Source organism: Cibotium barometz, chromosome 8, assembly GCF_041138505.1.
Source record: "Cibotium barometz isolate CiBa-2024 chromosome 8, ASM4113850v1, whole genome shotgun sequence".
Taxonomy (NCBI): Eukaryota; Viridiplantae; Streptophyta; class Polypodiopsida; order Cyatheales; family Cibotiaceae; genus Cibotium; species Cibotium barometz.
The window spans coordinates 58433540-58454378 of record NC_141053.1 but is presented as its reverse complement, the minus strand read 5'-3'; the positions used below and the strand labels follow the sequence as shown (position 1 = coordinate 58454378).

Here is a 20839-nt window from a genome sequence, read left to right as displayed (position 1 = left end):
GCCAAGGAGAGACTATGGCCACTATGGATTTGGGAGAGCCAACCTCTCACGTGGTTGTAGTGGGACCCTCGAGAGTGGACTTGGCATGATCCCACAGATCGGGAGGAGACTCTGAATCCCCCCTTCTTTGCATATACAGCACAGCTTGGCTGCAGGATATAGATGCCTGAGATAGATGGCACACCGCCAACACTAGCACATTGGCATTCTCAGGGCCTATCATCACAGTGCTTCCTTTTAGATTTCTGGAAGAGGCTTTGGGACAGATTTCAGCGGAGGAAGATCACTCTCTTTCTTTGGCTAATGGCACACGAGTCTGGCGGTCAGTACTTGGCTGGCAGTCGGAGGTCGGTCAGCAGCTTGCCCAAGGTGCGGCTACCCCTAGGAGTCTGAGTGACATTGCCTTTGGGATTGCCCGAAGGCTCAACAGATTTGGCAACGGATTCTCGGCATCTTCGCTATGGACAGGGCATCGACCCGGATCATCACTTGGGGTGCTGTCGCTTGGGCCACCAATACTAGAGTGGTCAGGACCTATGAGGAGGATGGGGGAGGACTAGCCCTTCAGGTCTCCCAACATCATATTGCAATAGTACTAGTCACAACCCCACCGACAGGAACCTAGCAACCAAGCTCATGCCAGAGATAGGAGATTTGCAGTAGCATAGCAGCATGGCACATCTGGCATGCTAGATGCAGCGAGGCCATCGAGGGTACCCACACTCCACTGGCTGAGACCATCAAGAGCATATGGCTCGATACCATTCACACCCTCCGCGGTCAGTGGGGGAAGCTGCAGGGACGTTTGGTGACCCCATTTGGCATCACAGACCACCTGTATGGTTCCCCCCCCGCCCCCCCCGCCCCCCCCCCCCCCCCCCCCCCCCCCCGATGAGATAGCCTTCTCCTCACAGAGCGGCCAACCGGGGGAGAAGCATCTCTTCCCCCTTTGATCATTTGTTTCCTGCCCTTATATGAGGCGAGTTTGTATCTAGCCCATCGTGGTTGTACTTAGCCCTTTGCGGCTGTTTTTTCTTCAACTAATTGAAGGATCTTTTTCACAGGAAAAAAAAAAAAGTTCCCTTTGCAAAGCGCAAAATCTATGCATGCTAGCTCTCTCTCTATCCAAGATCTCTTACCTCTTGGCTAGGGCCACACGGTGATAAAGATCACTGACACTCTCTAAGGCAAGAGCAACTCTTTGCCTATAGTTTGGAGCATCACAAGCTCTCCAAATGTCCATCACCTGCCAAGATAACTCTGCATTTGAGTAAAAAGACTCTGGTATGCGTACTCGGGGAGGAGAGTTCTGGCTCCCCAAATCTGAGTTGCACAAAACTAGGACAATGATCTGACCTTGAAGTGCCTAGGGCAATGAAGATATTGCCACCTCTATCAAGTGCCCGATCATCAACATAAAAGCAGTCCAAGAGGGCATAAATGCAATGTGCACCACTCCTACAATTTACCCCAAGAAAAGAGGAGTGAATCTTGCTTCCTATGGAAGTCATCCTCTAACCAACAGTTTCTGCCATGAAAGGAAAAGATAAATCTCTCCTAGGATGTCCTCTCAAATGGGTGAATGATGCCTTCATGTCGCCCCTTTTTATCTGCGGCTTGCTCAACCATGTTAAAGTCACCTCCGACGATCCAATGATCCGCCTAAGGAAGAGAGTCTGTGATGGCTTTCCAAAAAAGAATTATTTCTCCTCTAGGTTAGGAGCATACACATTCAGCACACTAATTTTAAATCCACCCTGCATAAGCATAATCCATTGTGCTGTGACAAGGATAATAACTCCATGACCAATCATATAAGGAATAATTGCAGCAGTCACTGAAGTACATACTCCACCTTTAGTTCCATCTGCAGTGGACCAAAAAGTGTGACCCTATGGAAGCCAAAAACTTCCAATAGATCTGTGGGAGTCCAGGAAACCTGAGGAAGATCGGACAAAAGTTGCAGTCCTCTAGCACTGGGTCAAAGTTTCTTCAGACAATTTCTTTAAAGTTAAACAACAAACCCCCTACTACACACCTCCTTGAGTCAAGAATATGGCACATTTGAAACAAGAAAATAAAAAAGAGCTTCAGAATGCTCGAGGAAAGGAGATGGAAGGTGCAAACAAGCTAAACGAAAAGTCTTGAAGAGCACACTAAATACACAACTACATTGCCAGACATTGCAGCCGATGGCGGCTACCTATGGGGCTCACTACTGTTCAACAATAGGCTTAACTACTGTAGACTTTCGTAAGACACTTTCTTCAGAAGTTACAAAGTAGGACTCAACATTTGTATTTGCAATCTATAACTATTAAGCCTGTGATAACTTATAAGTGACGAATAGTATTCGACTCTGTAAGATCAAGAGTGTCATGTGTTGTACTCTTTCAGATAGGCATCACCAAATGCCCTCGATAGTGCAAGCAAGCCCCCCACTCGCCACGTGCCATCAACATTTACAACCTGCCAAAAACGTTTTTTTGGTTCATTAGCATCAATAATATATTTTTGGTTCCAAATGCCATCTCTAGGTTAATATCATTGAATGTGAAGAAGATTAAGAGACCAACTTCTTTAGAGTAAGGATGCTGTTCTTTAAGTTATCTTGTTCCTCAAACAACGTATGTAGAAAGTACCCTCAGTGGTGGCGGTGGCGCTAATGAGAAAATGGGGATGAAATGTTTACACTAGCTGTACCAGTGGTTTTTTGGGGGTTGGATTTTTTGCCTCAATTCGTTTCCGTTCTGCTTCTACATTGGGCTGTAACACAACAAGCAATGCATATTTAATGCACTTCAGATAGGAAAATACTGTTTTCTCTTAATGCACAAACAATAAGCAAAAAAGCAAGGTAAATACATAAACATATCGCATGGCTGGACCTGCTCGTCCGCTTGACGTGTGACTGGTCGACTCTACTCGCCTGCAACCTGCACGTCTACTTCTTCAGACCTGCGACTTCTGTCCTAGAGCCGCCGTCACCTCTTCTCTCTGTCTGTTTTCTGTTCCTGTTGGGTGTCGTTTTCTTCCTGCTGGCTGTCGCCTTTTCTGGCTTCTTCTTCTACATCTGTTCTATTCCCACCTGCTTGCTGTCACCAGTCCTTGTTCATAGCCGCCTTTGCTTCTGCTCTGCCTCTAGGCTACAGAAAAGGTGCTGAATTAGGGTTTTCAGGTGCTGAACTAGGGTTTGAGAGAACGGGTTTTCTTTGCTTTTGTACATGGATTTGGATGACCCGGCTACTGCTGTTGGTGGCATGGCTGCCAATAGCCTTAACATGGCTCTTATTGAGGAGATGATCGAGAAGGATGTGGGTTATGCTTCAGATGCCTCGGAGCAACAAAAACGTCAAAGGCTTGATGTTGATGCAAGCTACACTCCGGTGAATGTTGGAGAGAATGTAGAGGAAAGTTCTCAGGTACCTTCTCCGGAGTTTGCACGTTTGCTGCAGATCACTGGTGAGCTTCTGCAAGAATATGTGAAGGCAAATAGCGTGCAAATGGCTGCAGTAGATAATGGTGGTGTGGCTGATGTATGCATGGAGACTCCTTTGTTGCTACAACAGCTAGCAGATTTTCATGATCGTGCTGCTATCTTCTTCTTTACTGGGCGTATTCCGTTGTTGCCTCGTATTAGAGCATGGTTGAGCCGCTTGGTGTCGCCTGAGGGACTTGAGGAGATTTATGATGGTCCGACAGGATTTTATGAAATACTTTTTCGCACTTCGGAAGTAGTCTTGGAGCAGGTGCCACTCTTTTTGGATGGGCAGTTGGTTCATGTGGTTCCGTGGAAGCCTATGGCAGAGTACCAAGATATGTTGCGCCAGGCTTGCCAAATTTGGGTTGAAGTGAAACAATTCCCACCAATGTTTTGGCGTGTTTTACCAGGTCTCATGTGAGGTATCGGTGATGTCTTGGTGGTGCCTTGAATGACATCTAGAAATCGAAATCGTCTATGCATGTTGTGGGATACTAGGAGACCTAGGCCGACACATTTGCGTGTCAATATGGCTGGGCTGCAACCTTTAATGTATGAATTGAGGTGGGATACATTTGCTGGCCACTGTTTCAAATGTGGTGAGACGGGCCACTTTGTCTCCGAATGTCCTAAGAAAGAACAAGTTGTTGCTACCAAGGATATCGTTGATGGGCAGTTGCCTGTGGAAGATGAGCATGACGCTCCTTTACATGATGCCCAGCACATGGATGTACATGTGGATGTTCAGAATGAGGTTGAGCCTGCGGGGAGATTTCTCCGATGCTGTTTGGCGGGGGCCTTTGCGTACTCATCAGGGGCCCTTACATACATATGCTCGTCGCCCTTTGGGTTCAGGTGCCCACCAAACAGACCAAGATTGAGAGGCCGGGAGGCCAACTTTCTCAAGGTACACGGGCTCTTGGGGTGGATAGAGTAGAACGCTATCCTGTTAGAAGTCGCCTAACAAAAGAAGAACAAGAACAATTGCCTCTTGTATTTGGTTCGAAGGGTGAGGTCATCTCGCCATGGGATGGTCATTACCCTTCGGCACGTGCTCGGGAACTCCAAGGGCAGACTGTGATCACAAATACCATGTCTAAAAATGCAATGCTTCAAAAGGTTCGTGATTTGGCAGATTGTCCTGGGCCTAGTACACGGCCTTGTTGATTCCTTTTCTGGGAAGGCTTATGAAAATTGTACAATGGAATGTAAAGGGTATTTCTTCGCGCCAAAAGTAGTTCAGGCTTTGGCGTACAACTTTTTGTCATGGTTGGCATGTTTTGTGTGCAGTTGAACATAAGCAGCATAAGTTGGCTAGCAAAGCCTATGTATATAAGGGGTTTCATGTTTTCTACAGCGGACATCCTGCTTCGCAGACAGGTGTTATGTTTGCTGTTCGTTCGCAGTTTCAGCCTTCTCTTGTGATTCAAGATGTTCATGGAAGATTTCTAGTGATACAGATTGTTTGGGATGATACGCCTTTATGGTTGTTAGGGGTGTATGCTCCAAATAATGCTCGTGCACGCCGTTTGCTATGAAATGACTTGTGTGCTCTTTCAATCTCTCATCCTGGCTTTGTGATGGGAGACTTTAATATGTGTGTCTCCAGGGAGCAAGCCACGTCGCCTCATTCTGTAATGGATGGCCCGGAGAGAATGGCGTGGGAAGCTTTTGTAGCAAGGTCGCTAAAACAAGACATGTGGTCTTGGTTGCATCCAGATGAAAGGGGTTACACTTATGCCTCACAACAGTTTCGGGGCACTTATGCTAGATTGGATAGGATGTATATTTTACATCAAGATCTCTTTTTGCCAGAGGTTCTTACTATGATGGTTGATCAGCAACAGGTTTTGTAGGATCATTGGCCACTTGTGTTTGAAATGGTCTATCATCTTGTGGATGCATATAAAAGCTTGTTGGGACGCTTGCCTTTGCGCTTAAACCACACTTTTTTGGAGCATGAAGTTTTGATGTTTATATGCGTCAGTTGATACGACATTTCTCCACAAGAGTGTCCATGGATGATTATCATGCTTGGCCAGTGTTCCTTACCAACACTCGGAAATTAGCGCGGCATTATGGTCTTGCTAATGCCTCTATAAGTTGTGGATGCCATAGAATGGCTGAAAAGAAGCTATCTAGGGTGCAGGAAGCACAATATGTTCGCTTTAAACTACTTGCACGTCTTGATGCTTTGCGGAATGCTAACTGTCAATCTCATCGCTTCTATGATAAGTTGCATCAAAAACATATGCGTGAGAATATTGTTAGGCTGATGGATGCCCAAGGCAACCTTGTTACTCAACCTTCTGAGGTTATTCAGCATCGCATCAGGTTTTATGAAGATTTGTTTGCCCCTCGAGAAGATGTCTCGCCGTCTCTCCTGGCTGCAAGGGAGTCATTGTTTGCTGAAGTACGATATCAAGTTGACCCTGATGTGGCGGTTCAACTTGATGCTCCTGTTACTCAAGGGGAAGTGGAAGCTGTTCTCTCCAAACTTCCCATGGGAAAGAGCCTTGGTTGGGATGGTTTGACAAATGAGTTTTTCCAATATATGCTGATCAGCTTGCAAAGCCTTTGACGCTTATTTGTCAAAGGGTTTGGGATGAGGGATATATGCCTGCTAATTGGAAGTTGGGCATACTTCGTTTGTTGCCCAAAGTCTCTTCGCCTACTTCTTTGGCTCAATGGCGCCCGATCTCACTTATAGGTATTATGTATAAAATCTTTACAAATATTTTTGCCAATCGCTTGCAGACGGTGCTTCCTACTCTTATTCATCCATATCAATATGGATTTGTGGATGGCAGGAATATTTTGCATAATATTCTTAATGTTCAAATTGGAGTGGATTATGCCAAGGCAAAGAAGCATGAGATTGTGATGGTGCAGCTGGATCTTGAAAAAGCTTTTGATCATGTCAGCTGGTCTTTCCTTGCTCAGTTAATGACAGCCATGGGCTTTGGTCCCAAAATGGCTAATTTGGTGCATTTACTTGGCTCTGGCTCTATCACGCGGATTATGCTCAATGGAGGACTTTCGGATGGTATTTCTCTCACCCGTTCTCTCCGACAGGGCTATCCTCTTAGCCCTCTTTTCTTTGTCATTGCCACTCATCCTATGTTATCTCGTCTAGATGCTATGGCATCGCATGGTGAAGTGGTTGGTTTGCATCTCCCTCATGGCAAGCAATTGGTAGCTCAAGCCCTTGCGGATGACACTTTTATGTTTCTCAGGGCCGAAAAAGCCAATATAGATCGAGCAATGGAAGCTTGGAATAATCTTGCATTGGCTTCTGGGCTGAAAATAAATTCAACAAAATCAGCCCTCATTGTATGCACGGAATTTGATCTTGAGGCATTAGGGTGGCAAGGCCGTGTGGTGCATACAGGAGACATTGTTCGTCATCTTGGGTACCCGGTGGGTGTGGATGTGAACCCCCAAGCGCTTCTTGCTTGGATTTCTGCTCGGATCTCGGATAAATTTGTATATTGGAAAGCTCAAGGGTGGCCTATGCACGTGAGGGTTCAGGTAGCTCAGGTTATTATGCTTAGCATGATTTCCTATTTTTTGCCTTTGCTACCTTGGACGCACAAATCTCTTCTCCGTTTGGTTGCTCCCATTCGGTTTATGCTGTGGAAGAGGCAAGGAAATATTATGGGTCAAACATGGATAGCTTGGAATCACATTACGACGCCCAAAAGAATGGGTGGGGCTACTTTACTAGATGTCCGCTTGCATATGGTGGCGCGTAGGTGGGCGCTTTTTCAGGATATGTGTTTGCAGGAGCAACCTTGGGTATTCATGGCTCGTGACTTGATTGAGTTGGAGGGATTGTCACATGGACGGACACGTGTGCAGGCTTCATGGTAGGACATTGTGAATGCAGCTCATCCTGTCCGTATTCGCTCATCTCACATTTTATCGCATATTCTCCTTTCTTGGCATGAAGTTCTACTATTGGCTCGGTGGGATCCTGGTCATGAAAGACTACTTTTGAACTCTTTGCAGTTCGAAACATTTGTGGAGTCGCGTGTGATTGTTTGGCCAGACAGAGATGCTTCACGCATACGACTCAACCGCATGGTCAGGTTAGGCTTGGTTAGAATCCGAGATGCTGTGATACCTGGTCGTGACAGGCCATATTCGTTTCGTCGTATTCGGCAGCACTTTAGGGTTCCTCGGACATTTCAGCCACTATGGGTTGACATCATGCATGCAGTTGAGCCTTTTACTCCATTGCCTCAGCCATCTACAGATCAGCCTTGGCTTGATTGGGCACTATGTAAATCTGGTGACTTGATATCACTTTCAGCTAACCAGGTCTATCATAAGCTCGTATCAGAGAAAGATTGGGTTTCAGCCAAGGCCAATAAGGTGTGGGGATTGCACAAGTCTAAATCATGGTGGCAGAAAACTCTTATGCGTGGTTGGCAGTCTAAACTTCCTTACCAAGGTAAGGTTTTCATTTGGAGGATGTTGGTGGGAGGGTTACCTACACGGGATCAGCTCAGCCGTCGTAAAATTACATTGGCCTCTTGCTTCTTCTGCACGACATGCACTGAAACAGTTATGCATCTGTTCATGAGTTGTCCAGTGGCCCGTTGGATTTGGTCTTTTGTTTCTCGCGTTTGGGAGGCAGTAGAGAGGTCTACTATTTCGGCTCATCAGTGGATATTTGGAATTTCTCCTAAAGTCATTACTTCGAACAGTCACCTTGTGATATTCCATTTCCTTAGATGGACAGGACTTTAGCATATTTGGGCTACACGGAATGGGTTCATCTTGTCTGGAATACATGGGCACATTCTACATATCCGCGGTTTGCTGCTTTGGCAGTTTTCTTCTCTTCTCTCAGCTCAGCTACTGGATGTAGATGTTATTTCGTTATGGTCTACGGCGGCTCGGCTGGCTCATCTTTGATGCTTTTATCTGGGATGCTTATTTAGCTAGGAGGCTTTCTTATTAGTGTACAGGTTTGCATGCTCATGATCCTTTAGAGGATCTTTTGTGGGGGTTTTTTGGGGCCATAGGTTCTGTGTGAGCCATGTGGCTGATGTACATTTTTACATATAATATAAAACACCATTTCACGAAAAAAAAAAAAAAGATATCGCATGGCTCATAGAGGGGGGGATTTTAAAAAACACAAAAGAACTGCTTGATTCTATTCACAATTTACTAATCAAGCATATAGTCAGCCAGCTAACCCTCATTAGATAGCCACTGACATGAGTGATGATATACCAAAACTGTCATAACTAACAACTCTAGCAATCATGAAGAAAAATGATTCTATGATGGATGCAAAAAATAAACTGAGATTAAAAAAGGACCTTCGACCAGGTCATGAGCTCCCCGTCTGCTGAGCAATGTGCCCCCTGCCTTGCCCTCCTCTGACGGCGTTCACCCCCACTCTGCTGCCCACCTTCCTCTGTGCACCCCTGCTTTGCCCCCCTCTGCCCGCTTTCACCCCCACTCTTCTGCCCCCCTTGCCTCGCCCTCCTCTGTGTGCCCCTGCTTTGCCCTCCTCTGCCTGCCTTCACCCCCGCTCTGCTGCCCGCCTCCTGCCTCACCCTCCTCTGTGCGCCCCTGCTTTGCCCTCCCCCTCTACCCGCCTTCAGCCCCGCCCTGCTGCCCGCATTCCCTTGCCTCCCCTTGTGCACCCCTGCTTCGCCCCCCCTCTGCCAGCCTTTTTCACTACAATGAGCATCATGGCTAATCACCCCCCACCCCCCCCCCCACCCAACGGGACAGGCGAACCATTAATTTTACAGAAGCCGAGCTTGCGACCCTCCTCACTGAGATTGAAAAAAACACCAAGATGACCCTCATTGCCAAAAGCTTCGGGGCACATCCATCCCGTCTCCAAGCCTGCAATTGGTTACTTGCAGCATTGCTCTCCGACTTTGCACTCCACTTCAAAGATGTCAGGCTGCTTGGGAGAGGTTTTCTCCAAGTGGACTTCGATGCTGAGGAAGCAGCCTCAGAGGTGCTGAAGGGCAGCCCATTCCCATTGGGCCCGAGGAAGATGTTCTTCCTACCATACACCAGCTATTTGGACCCTATTGAAGAAGATCAGAACCATTTTCCACTTACACTCGAATTCCGAGGTCTTCCACATGCATATTGGCCAAAGCTGGAGGTCACTGGCTCAGCTTTTGGACTGGTCCTACAGGTGCCCCCTATACCTGCCTTGTCAACCTCTGCCGCACATGTGGTCACTGCATCAGCGGACACTATCCCTAGGGCTATGGTGCTTGCTTGTGATAGTGAGCTTATTAAGGACTTTGTGTTGCTTCCAGGACCGAACCGTCCATGAAGCAATGTACGGAGATTGCAGGTAGCCCCAACCAATGTTGGGTTTGTCATCATCAATCGCACTTTGCTAGGGATTGCCTTAGTGCTAAGGGCCGTAGGAGATGGCACAAACGCGCCCCTCAGGTAACAAAGCTTATGGCTCCGTCTCGACCACCAGCGTTCCGCTAGGAGTGGCGAGTCGTCTCTCATGGCCGCCCTCCTGGTGAGAATGCTGGGACACAGGATCATGCATCACCAACAGCAATGTACTGCAAAATGATGTACTTGATCAGAGTGATGAGGTTTCTGAGTCATCTTCGCAGAAGGATGATGCATCGGACCAGAATAGTTTTGTTGAGTCCTCCTGCAAGGCACTCATGTATTGCGCACGTATGCGGAGATTGTCAGAGTCCCAGATATGGGAAAAACTGTAGACTTTGTTTCAAGGATTACTCCCTCCTGCATTATGAGAGGCGGGCAAACACTGGCTAAGTGTTTGCTTGGGCCAAAACCTCATCTTTCCTATGAGGATTGTCTCATAGAATGTGCACAGCCTCCAGGGCCTTCCCACTCGCAGTAGGAAGCACCTCGTGAAGGATCAGCTCCATTCTATTGTTAAAAGTGGAGCTATGCATGTGCTCTTTTGGAGGAGCACAAATTGGATAGGCACTAGTGTGGTAAAACTGGTAAGATTCTTTCTCGCTACACTTATTTGTCCTAGGCAGATGGGACCAAAGGGGTTGTAGACATTTCAGTTGCAGCGTCACTAATGCCTTAGAGCAGTGTATTTGATCATGCATGAGGGTCAGAAATTGGGCATCTTGAATATTTATGCACCTAATGTGAGAGGTGAGGGGGTCACCTATTCGGATACCATCATAGGGCTCCTCCCCCAGGTAGATCATTGGATTGTTGGTGGGGATTTCAACATGGTTAAGCAGCCCTCCGACAAAAATGGTCACCATGAGCATAGAACACACCCCTTGGCGCAAGAATGAAAGAAAGATACATTAACATCTGCAAAAGACCGCAAGGGTCTATGAGACCAAAAGTTACAATGAATCCATGAGTAATTGAATCACGAAATAACAAACTGAAAATGAAACAAGAACTAAACTAAAACTAAGCTATCAATGTCAAAATGGTCAAAGAGAGCCCTATGTGCTACACCTAGGCTCAACTGTAAAAGTGAAATACATCCTCATAAATAGAGATATAGTCCACAAGGACTAAGTGTGTGGCAAGGAGTGGTCGTTGACGACGTAATAGACTCCGTATCTGTAACTATGCACGGTCTGTCTTTGTCCATAGTTCAGGGTGGTGCACTCCGATATCATTGGAAGATCTCCCGAAGCTGGAGCTGGCAAGGGGATGATACTCTCGGTCCTCTCGGTCGCGGCCGTCTGGATCTCCGGATCTGAGAAGCTCTCTCCCGGGACACCGGGAACATTAGGGCTTGTATACACTACCTCGTCTGTCTCAACGGTTAGTCATCCTCAAATGGCTCTCTCTGGCGCCTGGTGTCATGGCCCTGTGAAAATGGAACAGTACAAGTGTGGGCATGGTGGTTGCAGAGTCAGAATATTTTATGATTCACATGGGGGGTGCCCGGACAGAGTTTAAGATGTGTGGACATCCCTAGGTGTGAAGGGGGGAACTAGAAACATTAAACTTTAATGTTTATTAAAGTTTGCCCCTAGGCCTTAGTGGCCCTAGGGAACTTATTAAAGTTTGGGGCCCTAGGGATTATTTTTGGGAAGAGGGCCACTTTTGGAGTAAGTGCTTCTCTCTCCTCCCTCTCTCTCTAGCTTTTTGGGAAAGGAGTCGTGGAGGAGCCTTGAAGCGCATGTACACAAGCGTGGAAGAGTGGAAGAGCTAGTCGACTGCAGATTTTGGAGGGCTGTTGCTGTTTTTCTGAGTGCAAATCAGCCGTACAGCACTGTACGGCCAGATCTGTGCAAGTACACTCTCTCTTTCTCTCTCTGGTACAAGCTGTGGGTCTTCTTCACTGCTGGTCTGGCTGCGCACAGGACCTGTACAGGCTGTACAGTCAGGTTTTCAGCAAGTACCATACTGTACGACTGCCGTACAGTGTACGGACAGTCAGGTACAGCAAGTACAACTGCTGCAGGCGGCGTAAACAGGTGCTGGACAGAACTGTGTACTCAGATTCAGGCAGGTACAAGAGTGGACAGCCGACTATTTGTGCAAGTACAATTCCTGGCACGTATCCCGAGGTGGTACAGACGGGTACAGTGCTGACTTTCAGATCTGTATTTTCAAGGACAGCATAAGAGTGAACATCAGGAGGAGGATACAGGCAAGTACAAGCACATGTGTGAAGCAGGGTTGTGGATACAAGTGCCTGCAAGTACAAATTGGTGCTGTTGCTTCCTCCAGTACTGTTTCACGAGCTGAACTTGGTAAGCCTTGTTTCTGTTCATCTATCTCTCTCTTTCTACTGCTTGATGTCTGTTGTAGATATGAGTTATCTGGCCCCTTGTGAGAGGAGGGGTATGGCAGATTGACAAGGGTTGAGACAGAGTTTGGACAGCACATGTATGTTTGAGCTGAGAAGATGTATCATGCACTTGAGTTATGCCAGATGTATGCCCATGGCTGGCCTGCTTAGTGAGCTTGGCTGATCAGAGGGAGGCACAGTGTGTTATTGTGGAACACAGATCTGTGTGCATAGATCCTCTGTGCTGAGAAGGATTTGTGGGCCGTCAGATTGGACTTACAGGTGTAAACTCTTGGCTGATCTTTGTGTTGTACTCAGCCATTCATATTATTTTAATTGAATAAAGAAATACCGCAAGGGGCGCCAAGCTTTGGGGCCAACAGGTGTCGCTGTGTTTTCAGATTTGGGCACTCTAGCTCTAATCTGTTTTGTTTTATCATCTAGACTACAAGTGGACGGGTGATTGCTAATCTACCGCACTCTGGTTTTCTATCAGAGGCCGGTTTCAAGGTTCCGTTGCCGAGACCAATCATCAACTTTCTGAAGGGGGTGAGCTCGTGGTTGCTTTGAAGAAAGCCATCGCTGAAAATTCAGCAATCATGTCTGATACAGAGGAAGAGTACTTCTATCATGAAGAAGAAGAGCAAGAGACTTCTCCTGAAAGAGATGTATCTGAGGATATTTTTGCAGGAGAACAGGCTGCAGATGTTGAGCCTTATGAGGATGTAACACAGCCAGAAGATGTGCATGGTAAAGAGGATGATGATGCTCGGTTCAAAGATCGCTTGGCTAGTGTTATGGATACTTTTATGCAGCTCACACAGAGCGAGAGATTTGCTGAATTTTTGAGATCTCGCACAGAGCCCCAGAAAAAGCAGAAGAAGGTTCGTTCGAAGAATCTTCCTCAGGGTCATAGTGGTGCCATCCCACAGGAACCATCTTTTGGCCAGTTTCCGAATATGCAGCATGCTTATGGAGCAAACTCTCAGAGTTCCTTCTATGGACAGCCACCTATTCCTCAGCAGAATATGCATCCAGGTTATTTTGGTGGTGGCTCGGTGTTTCAATCCATGACTGGGGGTTACCCTCAGGGAGGCATGGCTATGTATGGGCCTTTTGGAGCCAATTTTCAGCCTGGCATGCAGGGGAATATGTATGGTGGTATGCAGTCCGGTATGGCTGGAAATATGTTTGCAGGCATGCAACCTGGGATGCAAGGCAATATGTTTGGTGGCATGCAGCCAGGTATGCATAATGGAATGTATGGAAACATGGCTGGAATGTATGGTATGCCTGGCATGGGAATGGGATAGTTTGGAGGATTATAACAAGAAGTTTGGGAAGCTTTACTCCCAGTGACTTCTTATCGTGCCGTGCCATTATCTGAGCAGGTTGAGAAATATTGTTGTGGGCTGCCCAAGGAGGTACGAGATGATTGTATAAAGACAAGAGTAACGAACATGTCACAGATGATTGAAAATGCTATGACAGCTAATGCGTTACTCACAGGTGGTTCATCTGGATTTAAAGGCAGTAAGAAATTGGGCAAGAAAGCTGAAAAATTTGGGCATGCTTCTCGTGATACTAAAGGGTCTTCAGAGACAAAGTATAAGAAGTTGCCAATGCCCAAGAGGACTTCTGAGGAAAGACAGGCTTTGAGAGATGCTCAAAAGTGTTTTTACTGTACTGAAGAGGGGCATATGTCATTCAATTGTCCCAAAAGAACTTCCAAAAAGGACCCTGACAATAAAGGAGAGCCCAAGCCAAAGAAACCAAAGCCTTTTGCAGGCTTAGTTCCTGATCTTGTGGGGGAGCAGCTAGGTGGTGAAGCTACAGAGTTGTGCAGGGCATGGGGTAAAGTGAGAGATCAGAATGCTTTGATCTTCTTTGACACAGGTGCTAGAGCCAACTTCATTTCACCAGATTTGGCTGGCCGATTGGGGATTCGCGCAGAGGAGATGGGGCCGTTACATGAGGCAAATATGGCTTGTCCAGGGTATGCAGAACCCGTTACTCCTATTATTGGGAAGCTTCGGCTTCATTTGCAGGGTTATGTGGACAGCGAGGAGTTCTTCATCATGCCTTTGGATGGCTGTGATGTTTTGTTGGGGATGCCATGGTGCCACAGGGTACATGCGGTGGTGGATACTTACAATAGGAAAATTACTCTGACTCATAGAGGGAAAGAGCATGTATTGGATGTAAAACTCAAAGGGGAATCTGTTCCTATTGTATCCGCTTCGGCGATTTCATCAGTAATGAAAAAGCATCTTTCCGCGTACTTGATTTATGTAAAGGATGCACAGGATGATGAGTCTAAGTCTAATTTGTCTATGTTAGATAAGGACAGGACTGATTTCTTAAGTGGGTTTCAAGACTGTTTTTCCGAGTCATTGCCAGGAGAATTACCTCCTGAGAGGCCAGAAGATCATGCCATAGATCTGATACCTGGTAGTACTCCACCGAATAGACCGCCGTACCGTGTTAGTGCAGCCCAACAGGAAGAGATTATGAGTCAGGTGCAGGAGCTTCTAAATAAGGGGTTGATTCAGCCTAGCTCATCACCCTTTTGCTCACCTGTGCTCTTAGTGCAGAAGAAGGATGGTTCTTGGCGCATGTGTATAGATTACAGGGCGCTGAATAAGAATACCATCAAGAATCGATTCCCCATACCGAGGATCGATGACATCTTGGACCGCTTACAGGGCTCCACAGTTTTTAGTCGTATTGACTTGAAAAGCGGGTATCATCAGATACGCATTAGACCCGAGGATGTGCATAAGACAGCATTCCGAACCACGTTTGGGTTGTATGAGTTCTTGGTTATGCCCTTTGGTTTAACAAATGCGCCTGCCACATTTAACAGAATGATGGACAGGATTTTCAGACCTCATAGAGAGTTTGTGGGCACATTCTTTGATGATATGATTGTGCATTCACGAACTGAGGAAGAGCATAGAAGGCATTTGGCCATTGTGTTTGCAGAACTCAGAAACCATAGATTGGTGGTTAATGGCAAGAAGAGTGAGTTTTTCTTGCAGGAGATACATTTCTTGGGGCATATTGTGTCTGGTCATGGAGTCCGTATGGATCCAGCAAAGGTTGAAGCAATACTTAATTGGCCAGCTTTGAGGACCGTGCATGATGTACGCAGCTTTTTAGGATTGTGTTCCTATTACAGGCGTTACATACGGCACTTTGCTGAAATTGCTTCGCCTCTTCATGCTTTGACGAAGAAAGCAACTCCGTTTAGATGGGCTGATCGGGAAATTACAGCATTCAAAAAGCTCAAAGAAAAGCTTACTTCAGACCCAGTATTGGTGTTACCGGACCTCCGAAAGGCTTTTGTTGTCCAGTGTGATGCATGTGGAAGTAGCATTGGTGCGGTTCTCATGCAAGAGGGACATGTCATAGCCTATGAGAGTAGAGTTTTGCAAGATGCTGAGAAGCATTTACAGGTGTATGAGAAAGAGATGTTGGCTGTAATTCACGCTCTTTCTACTTGGAAACACTACTTGCTTGGGGCTGATTTCACTGTGCAGACAGATCATCAGACCTTGCGATACTTCCTCACGCAGACTAAGCTTTCAGAGAAGCATATGCGTTGGGCAAACTTTTTGTCAATGTTTCACTTCCAGATTGTGCATGTGGAAGGCAAAAAGAATGTAGTGGCAGATGCTTTGTCACGCAAGCCACAGGTCTCTGCAGTTTCACTTGCTTATCATCATGAGCTTGATGAAATGAAAGAGCAGTATGCCCATGATGAGGACTTTGAAAGGTTGTATGATCAGATGTCTGAGCGTCAGCGGCATGAGCATTACACTCTCAGAGATGGGTTTTTATTGATGCATGGCAGACTGTGTGTTACCAGGCCATTGCGACTCAAGGTTATGATTGAAAGTCATGCTCCACCGTATGCAGGTCATAGAGGTATTGACGCCACGGTCAAAGCAGTGGAGACTTTCTTTTATTGGCCAACCTTCCTTGGGAGAGCATTGCCATGGATTTTGTATTTGATCTTCCACGGACACAAACGGGAAATGATGGCATCTGGACTATCATATGCAGGTTCAGTAAGCAGGCACATTTCATTCCCGTGCGGAAGACAATTAAAGTGGATCATATGGTGAAGTTGTTCATGGCGAACATCTTCAAGTATCATGGCTTGCCTACGTCTATCATTAGTGACCGTGATCCACGGATGACGAGTTTGTTTTGGAGAGGGTTGTTCGACAACATGGGTACAACTCTCAAGTTTTCATCGTCATTTCATCCACAGACAGATGGTCAGTCAGAAGAGGCTAACTCTACAGTGTTGGATCTTCTCAAGTGTTATGTGTCAGAGCACAAGCAACAATGGAAAAAGTATCTTCCTTTGGTGGAGTTTGCATATAACAACACTGTACATAGCTCGACAGGCAAGGCGCCTTTTGAGATTGTAGAAGGAGGGAAGAAGGTTCCACCCATTTTGCATACAAAGGATAAGATCTTTGAGGCTGATCAGTATGTGGAGAGCTTGGATGAAGCTTATCGGAGAGTTAAGTTGGCCCTCCAGAAAACTAAGCAGAAGCAAAAGAAAGCCGCAGACCGTCACAGACGTGATTTACAGTTTGCATTGGGTGATTGGGTTCTTTTGCGCTTTGAAAAGGCTAGACTCAAGAAGATGAAGGGTAAAGAGCGCTTATTCCCTAAGTTGAGCATGCGATATTATGGGCCTTTTCAGGTTTTGGAAAAGATTGGTGAGGTAACCTATCGTTTGAAGTTGCCAGATCACTGGAGGATTCACAATGCTTTTCACGTGAGTCTTCTTAGACCTTTCCGTGGGGATGTGCCTGAGGATGTATCAGATGAGGCTCAGCCGGAAGTTGAGGAACTTGATGAGGTTCTGATTCCAGAGCAGATACTGGCACATAAAGAAAGGAAGGTACGAGGTAAAGTTTCCCGTCGCTATCTTGTGAAGTTCAAGAACTATTCACCGATGGATGCGAAGTGGATGGAGGAAGGTGACTTAACAGATTCACCTCAGGTTTTGCAGCTTTATCTCGATGCCTTTGAGTTAGAGCCGACTCTTATTGTGGCTCATTCAGGTTCAGCAGAGCATGGGTCTGGAGCATTACCTGATGCTCAAGAGGGGGGTAGCACCTCCACTCCCTTGATACAGACAGGCTCAGATGACATCTAGAGGTCGCTTGGTGCAGATTTTATCTCACCCGAAGGTACTGAGGCTGACAGTACATCTGTTTATGGGACTTCTATGATATATGTGTACTAGTCACATGAGATTTTTGTGGATATGTATGGTTCACAGTGGTATACAACTTGGACTATTACTATGCCATTATTTTGCAGTGAATGTCAATACATGTGTATGGCTTAGAGAGATTGGGACGCTGATCTTGCCATATTGTATATTTCACTTTGGATATTTTGATACATCACCAGAATGCAATCGAGGACGCTTGCCATTTTTCAAGAGGGGGGTATGTCATGGCTGGAACAGTACAAGTGTGGGCATGGTGGTTGCAGAGTCAGAATATTTTATGATTCACATGGGGGGTGCCCGGACAGAGTTTAAGATGTGTGGACATCCCTAGGTGTGAAGGGGGGAACTAGAAACATTAAACTTTAATGTTTATTAAAGTTTGCCCCTAGGCCTTAGTGGCCCTAGGGAACTTATTAAAGTTTGGGGCCCTAGGGATTATTTTTGGGAAGAGGGCCACTTTTGGAGTAAGTGCTTCTCTCTCCTCCCTCTCTCTCTAGCTTTTTGGGAAAGGAGTCGTGGAGGAGCCTTGAAGCGCATGTACACAAGCGTGGAAGAGTGGAAGAGCTAGTCGACTGCAGATTTTGGAGGGCTGTTGCTGTTTTTCTGAGTGTAAATCAGCCGTACAGCACTGTACGGCCAGATCTGTGCAAGTACACTCTCTCTTTCTCTCTCTGGTACAAGCTGTGGGTCTTCTTCACTGCTGGTCTGGCTGCGCACAGGACCTGTACAGGCTGTACAGTCAGGTTTTCAGCAAGTACCATACTGTACGACTGTCGTACAGTGTACGGACAGTCAGGTACAGCAAGTACAACTGCTGCAGGCGGCATAAACAGGTGCTGGACAGAACTGTGTACTCAGATTCAGGCAGGTACAAGAGTGGACAGCCGACTGTTTGTGCAAGTACAACTCCTGGCACGTATCCCGAGGTGGTACAGACGGGTACAGTGCTGATTTTCAGATCTGTATTTTCAAGGACAGCATAAGAGTGAACATCAGGAGGAGGATACAGGCAAGTACAAGCACATGTGTGAAGCAGGGTTGTGGATACAAGTGCCTGCAAGTACAAATTGGTGTTGTTGCTTCCTCCAGTACTGTTTCACGAGCTGAACTTGGTAAGCCTTGTTTCTGTTCATCTATCTCTCTCTTTCTACTGCTTGATGTTTGTTGCAGATATTGAGTTATTTGGCCCCTTGTGAGAGGAGGGGTATGGCAGATTGACAAGGGTTGAGACAGAGTTTGGACAGCACATGTATGTTTGAGCTGAGAAGATGTATCATGCACTTGAGTTATGCCAGATGTATGCCCATGGCTGGCCTGCTTAGTGAGCTTGGCTGATCAGAGGGAGGCACAGTGTTATTGTGGAACACAGATCTGTGTGCATAGATCCTCTATGCTGAGAAGGATTTGTGGGCCGTCAGATTGGACTTACAGGTGTAAACTCTTGGCTGATCTTTGTGTTGTACTCAGCCATTCATATTATTTTAATTGAATAAAGAAATACCGCAAGGGGCGCCAAGCTTTGGGGCCAACAGGTGTCGCTGTGTTTTCAGATTTGGACACTCTAGCTCTAATCTGTTTTGTTTTATCATCTAGACTACAAGTGGATGGGTGATTGCTAATCTACCGCACTCTGGTTTTCTATCAGAGGCCGGTTTCACTTGGTGGAGGTGGGTGCAATGAAACTCGTGATGGGTAATTGGTAAGTGTATGATATCTGCAGTTCTGCATTGTGTGATTCCATGTCGGACAGACCTGACACCGGCTCAGCAGTGCACTCTTCCTTGAGGTTCCCATCACGCTTGCATCTTCCACAGTACACTCCCTCTTGGGATCCAGACCCACTTGGACTTCTAGCACTCTTTTTGGTAGACTTGGCCTTGGCACCTACAAGGTCTCTCATCTCTAGGATTAGCACCTTGCTGTCTGCACTCACCACACCCTTCTTTGCTTTCTTCTTCGCCATACGTTTGTGTCCCACTCCTCTCCTGAGTTGTCTGCATCTGATTCTTGTGCCTCACTGTCGGATGAATCATCAACCACTACTTTCTTCTTTTTCTTGCACTTGGTTTTCTTATACAAATTCTTCTCGGCCCTCTTGGCCGCCTCTTCCAACTCGTCAAACCCTAGGTCTTTGTTGGGAATCAAGGTCTCACCTATGTGAACCCACTCATGTGAGTGTGGTAGCATGTTTGTATGTAAGGCTATTGAGCCTAGTTCTGTGTGTGAAAGGCTATTAATCTTGAATATGTGTGTGCATGTGTGAACATCCTCTAGCAAAGGAGTAAACACCCACTTATAAGTTTGTGTGTGTGAACCACCTCTTAGAGGGGTGTAAATAATATCTAGATATTTGTGTGTGTTATTACATTAGCAAATGATGTCAAAAGGTGAACCTTTGTACCTATGAAGGTCTTATACTTGAGTGAAGAAGACTGAACAAAAGTCACATTATTGAGTCGTGTACTTCACTCTTTCTCTCTAGCATTGTCTTTTTCTTTCTTGTTTATCTCTGTCCAATGCCATGCCAATGTTTCAACTTCAACCCCCATAGCCTGTGCTGAGTATCTCCTCCCCCTATATCAGCATTTGGTATCAGAGCAACATCGAGTCTCTGTCTGCTGAACCCAACTCCCCCGTTGTCACCGTTTGGCTGCCCAAGTGATCTTCCCCTATTTCATGCCAAGGTACAGAAGGCCACGGAACTTTGTGTCGCCTGTACCGAGGCTAGGACTTGCATCACCTATGGAAGGCCAGGACTCATGTCACTCGTAGTGTGGCCAGGATGTGGAACCCACTGTCAAGGATGGCTTCCCTCTGAGCCAATTCCGTGCTCGGGAAGACCTACTATTTACAGGTTCCAAGAACGGGAGATATATCCATTGCATAATGCATATACACGTATCTCTGATTGCTTGAAACTGATTTCACGTGACTTGTTTTCGTGTGACTATCTGCTATGGCATGTCCACTTCACGGGAAGAGGACGCCTGCCCATGAACCATGCGAATGCCTTGTATTCTGACATAATTTGTGGCATGTGAACAGGTCGTAAGTATTCATTTAAACCTTTGTTTATTTCTCTAAGACTTTATAACCTTAGCAGTTCACATTCTTTTAAGTGGGCACTGGCCATTGGCTAGTGCGAGAGACCCAAGCACCAAGGTATGGCCTATCCAAGCCTTGGGCACCCTGTTATCCCATTAAAACCCATTTGTTGTGGTGTGTACCTTCATCAAAGGGGGTGCCACGTGTCCTATAAACAATGGACCCCTTTCCAACCCCTTCCACCAACCTCTCCCACGACTCTCTCTCTCTCTCTCTCTCTCTCTCTCTC

The 20839-nt window shown here is 46.4% G+C and overlaps 2 protein-coding genes across 2 annotated transcripts in view; both read right to left on the bottom strand.

Annotated features, from left to right (window-relative positions):
• Positions 1-20839, bottom strand: part of LOC147636476 (putative protein phosphatase 2C 45) — a 106477-nt gene that overhangs the window by 14976 nt on the left and 70662 nt on the right. Inside the window, exons 9-10 of the mRNA XM_086801921.1 lie at positions 2704-2766; positions 2390-2469 (exon numbers count right to left, since the gene is read on the bottom strand). Of these exons, the coding sequence (XP_086658047.1) occupies positions 2390-2469; positions 2704-2766 (143 nt within the window). The remainder of the gene's footprint in view (positions 1-2389; positions 2470-2703; positions 2767-20839) is intronic.
• Positions 9278-19954, bottom strand: LOC147636477 (uncharacterized). Its single transcript, XM_086801155.1, has 2 exons — positions 19164-19954; positions 9278-11298 (listed from the first exon to the last, which is right to left on the bottom strand). The coding sequence occupies exons 1-2, from the start codon at positions 19466-19468 to the stop codon at positions 11268-11270; spliced, it is 336 nt and encodes a 111-aa protein (XP_086657281.1). The 5' UTR covers positions 19469-19954; the 3' UTR covers positions 9278-11267.

Bases quoted from the DNA above. Each gene is read 5' to 3' on its own strand.
- LOC147636477 (XM_086801155.1), bottom strand. From the start codon at position 19,468: ATGGCGAAGAAGAAAGCAAAGAAGGGTGTGGTGAGTGCAGACAGCAAG. The intron at 11,299-19,163 runs GTGAAACCGGCC...CCATGACACCAG, and splicing joins ATTGCACCCACCTCCACCAA to GCGCCAGAGAGAGCCATTTG.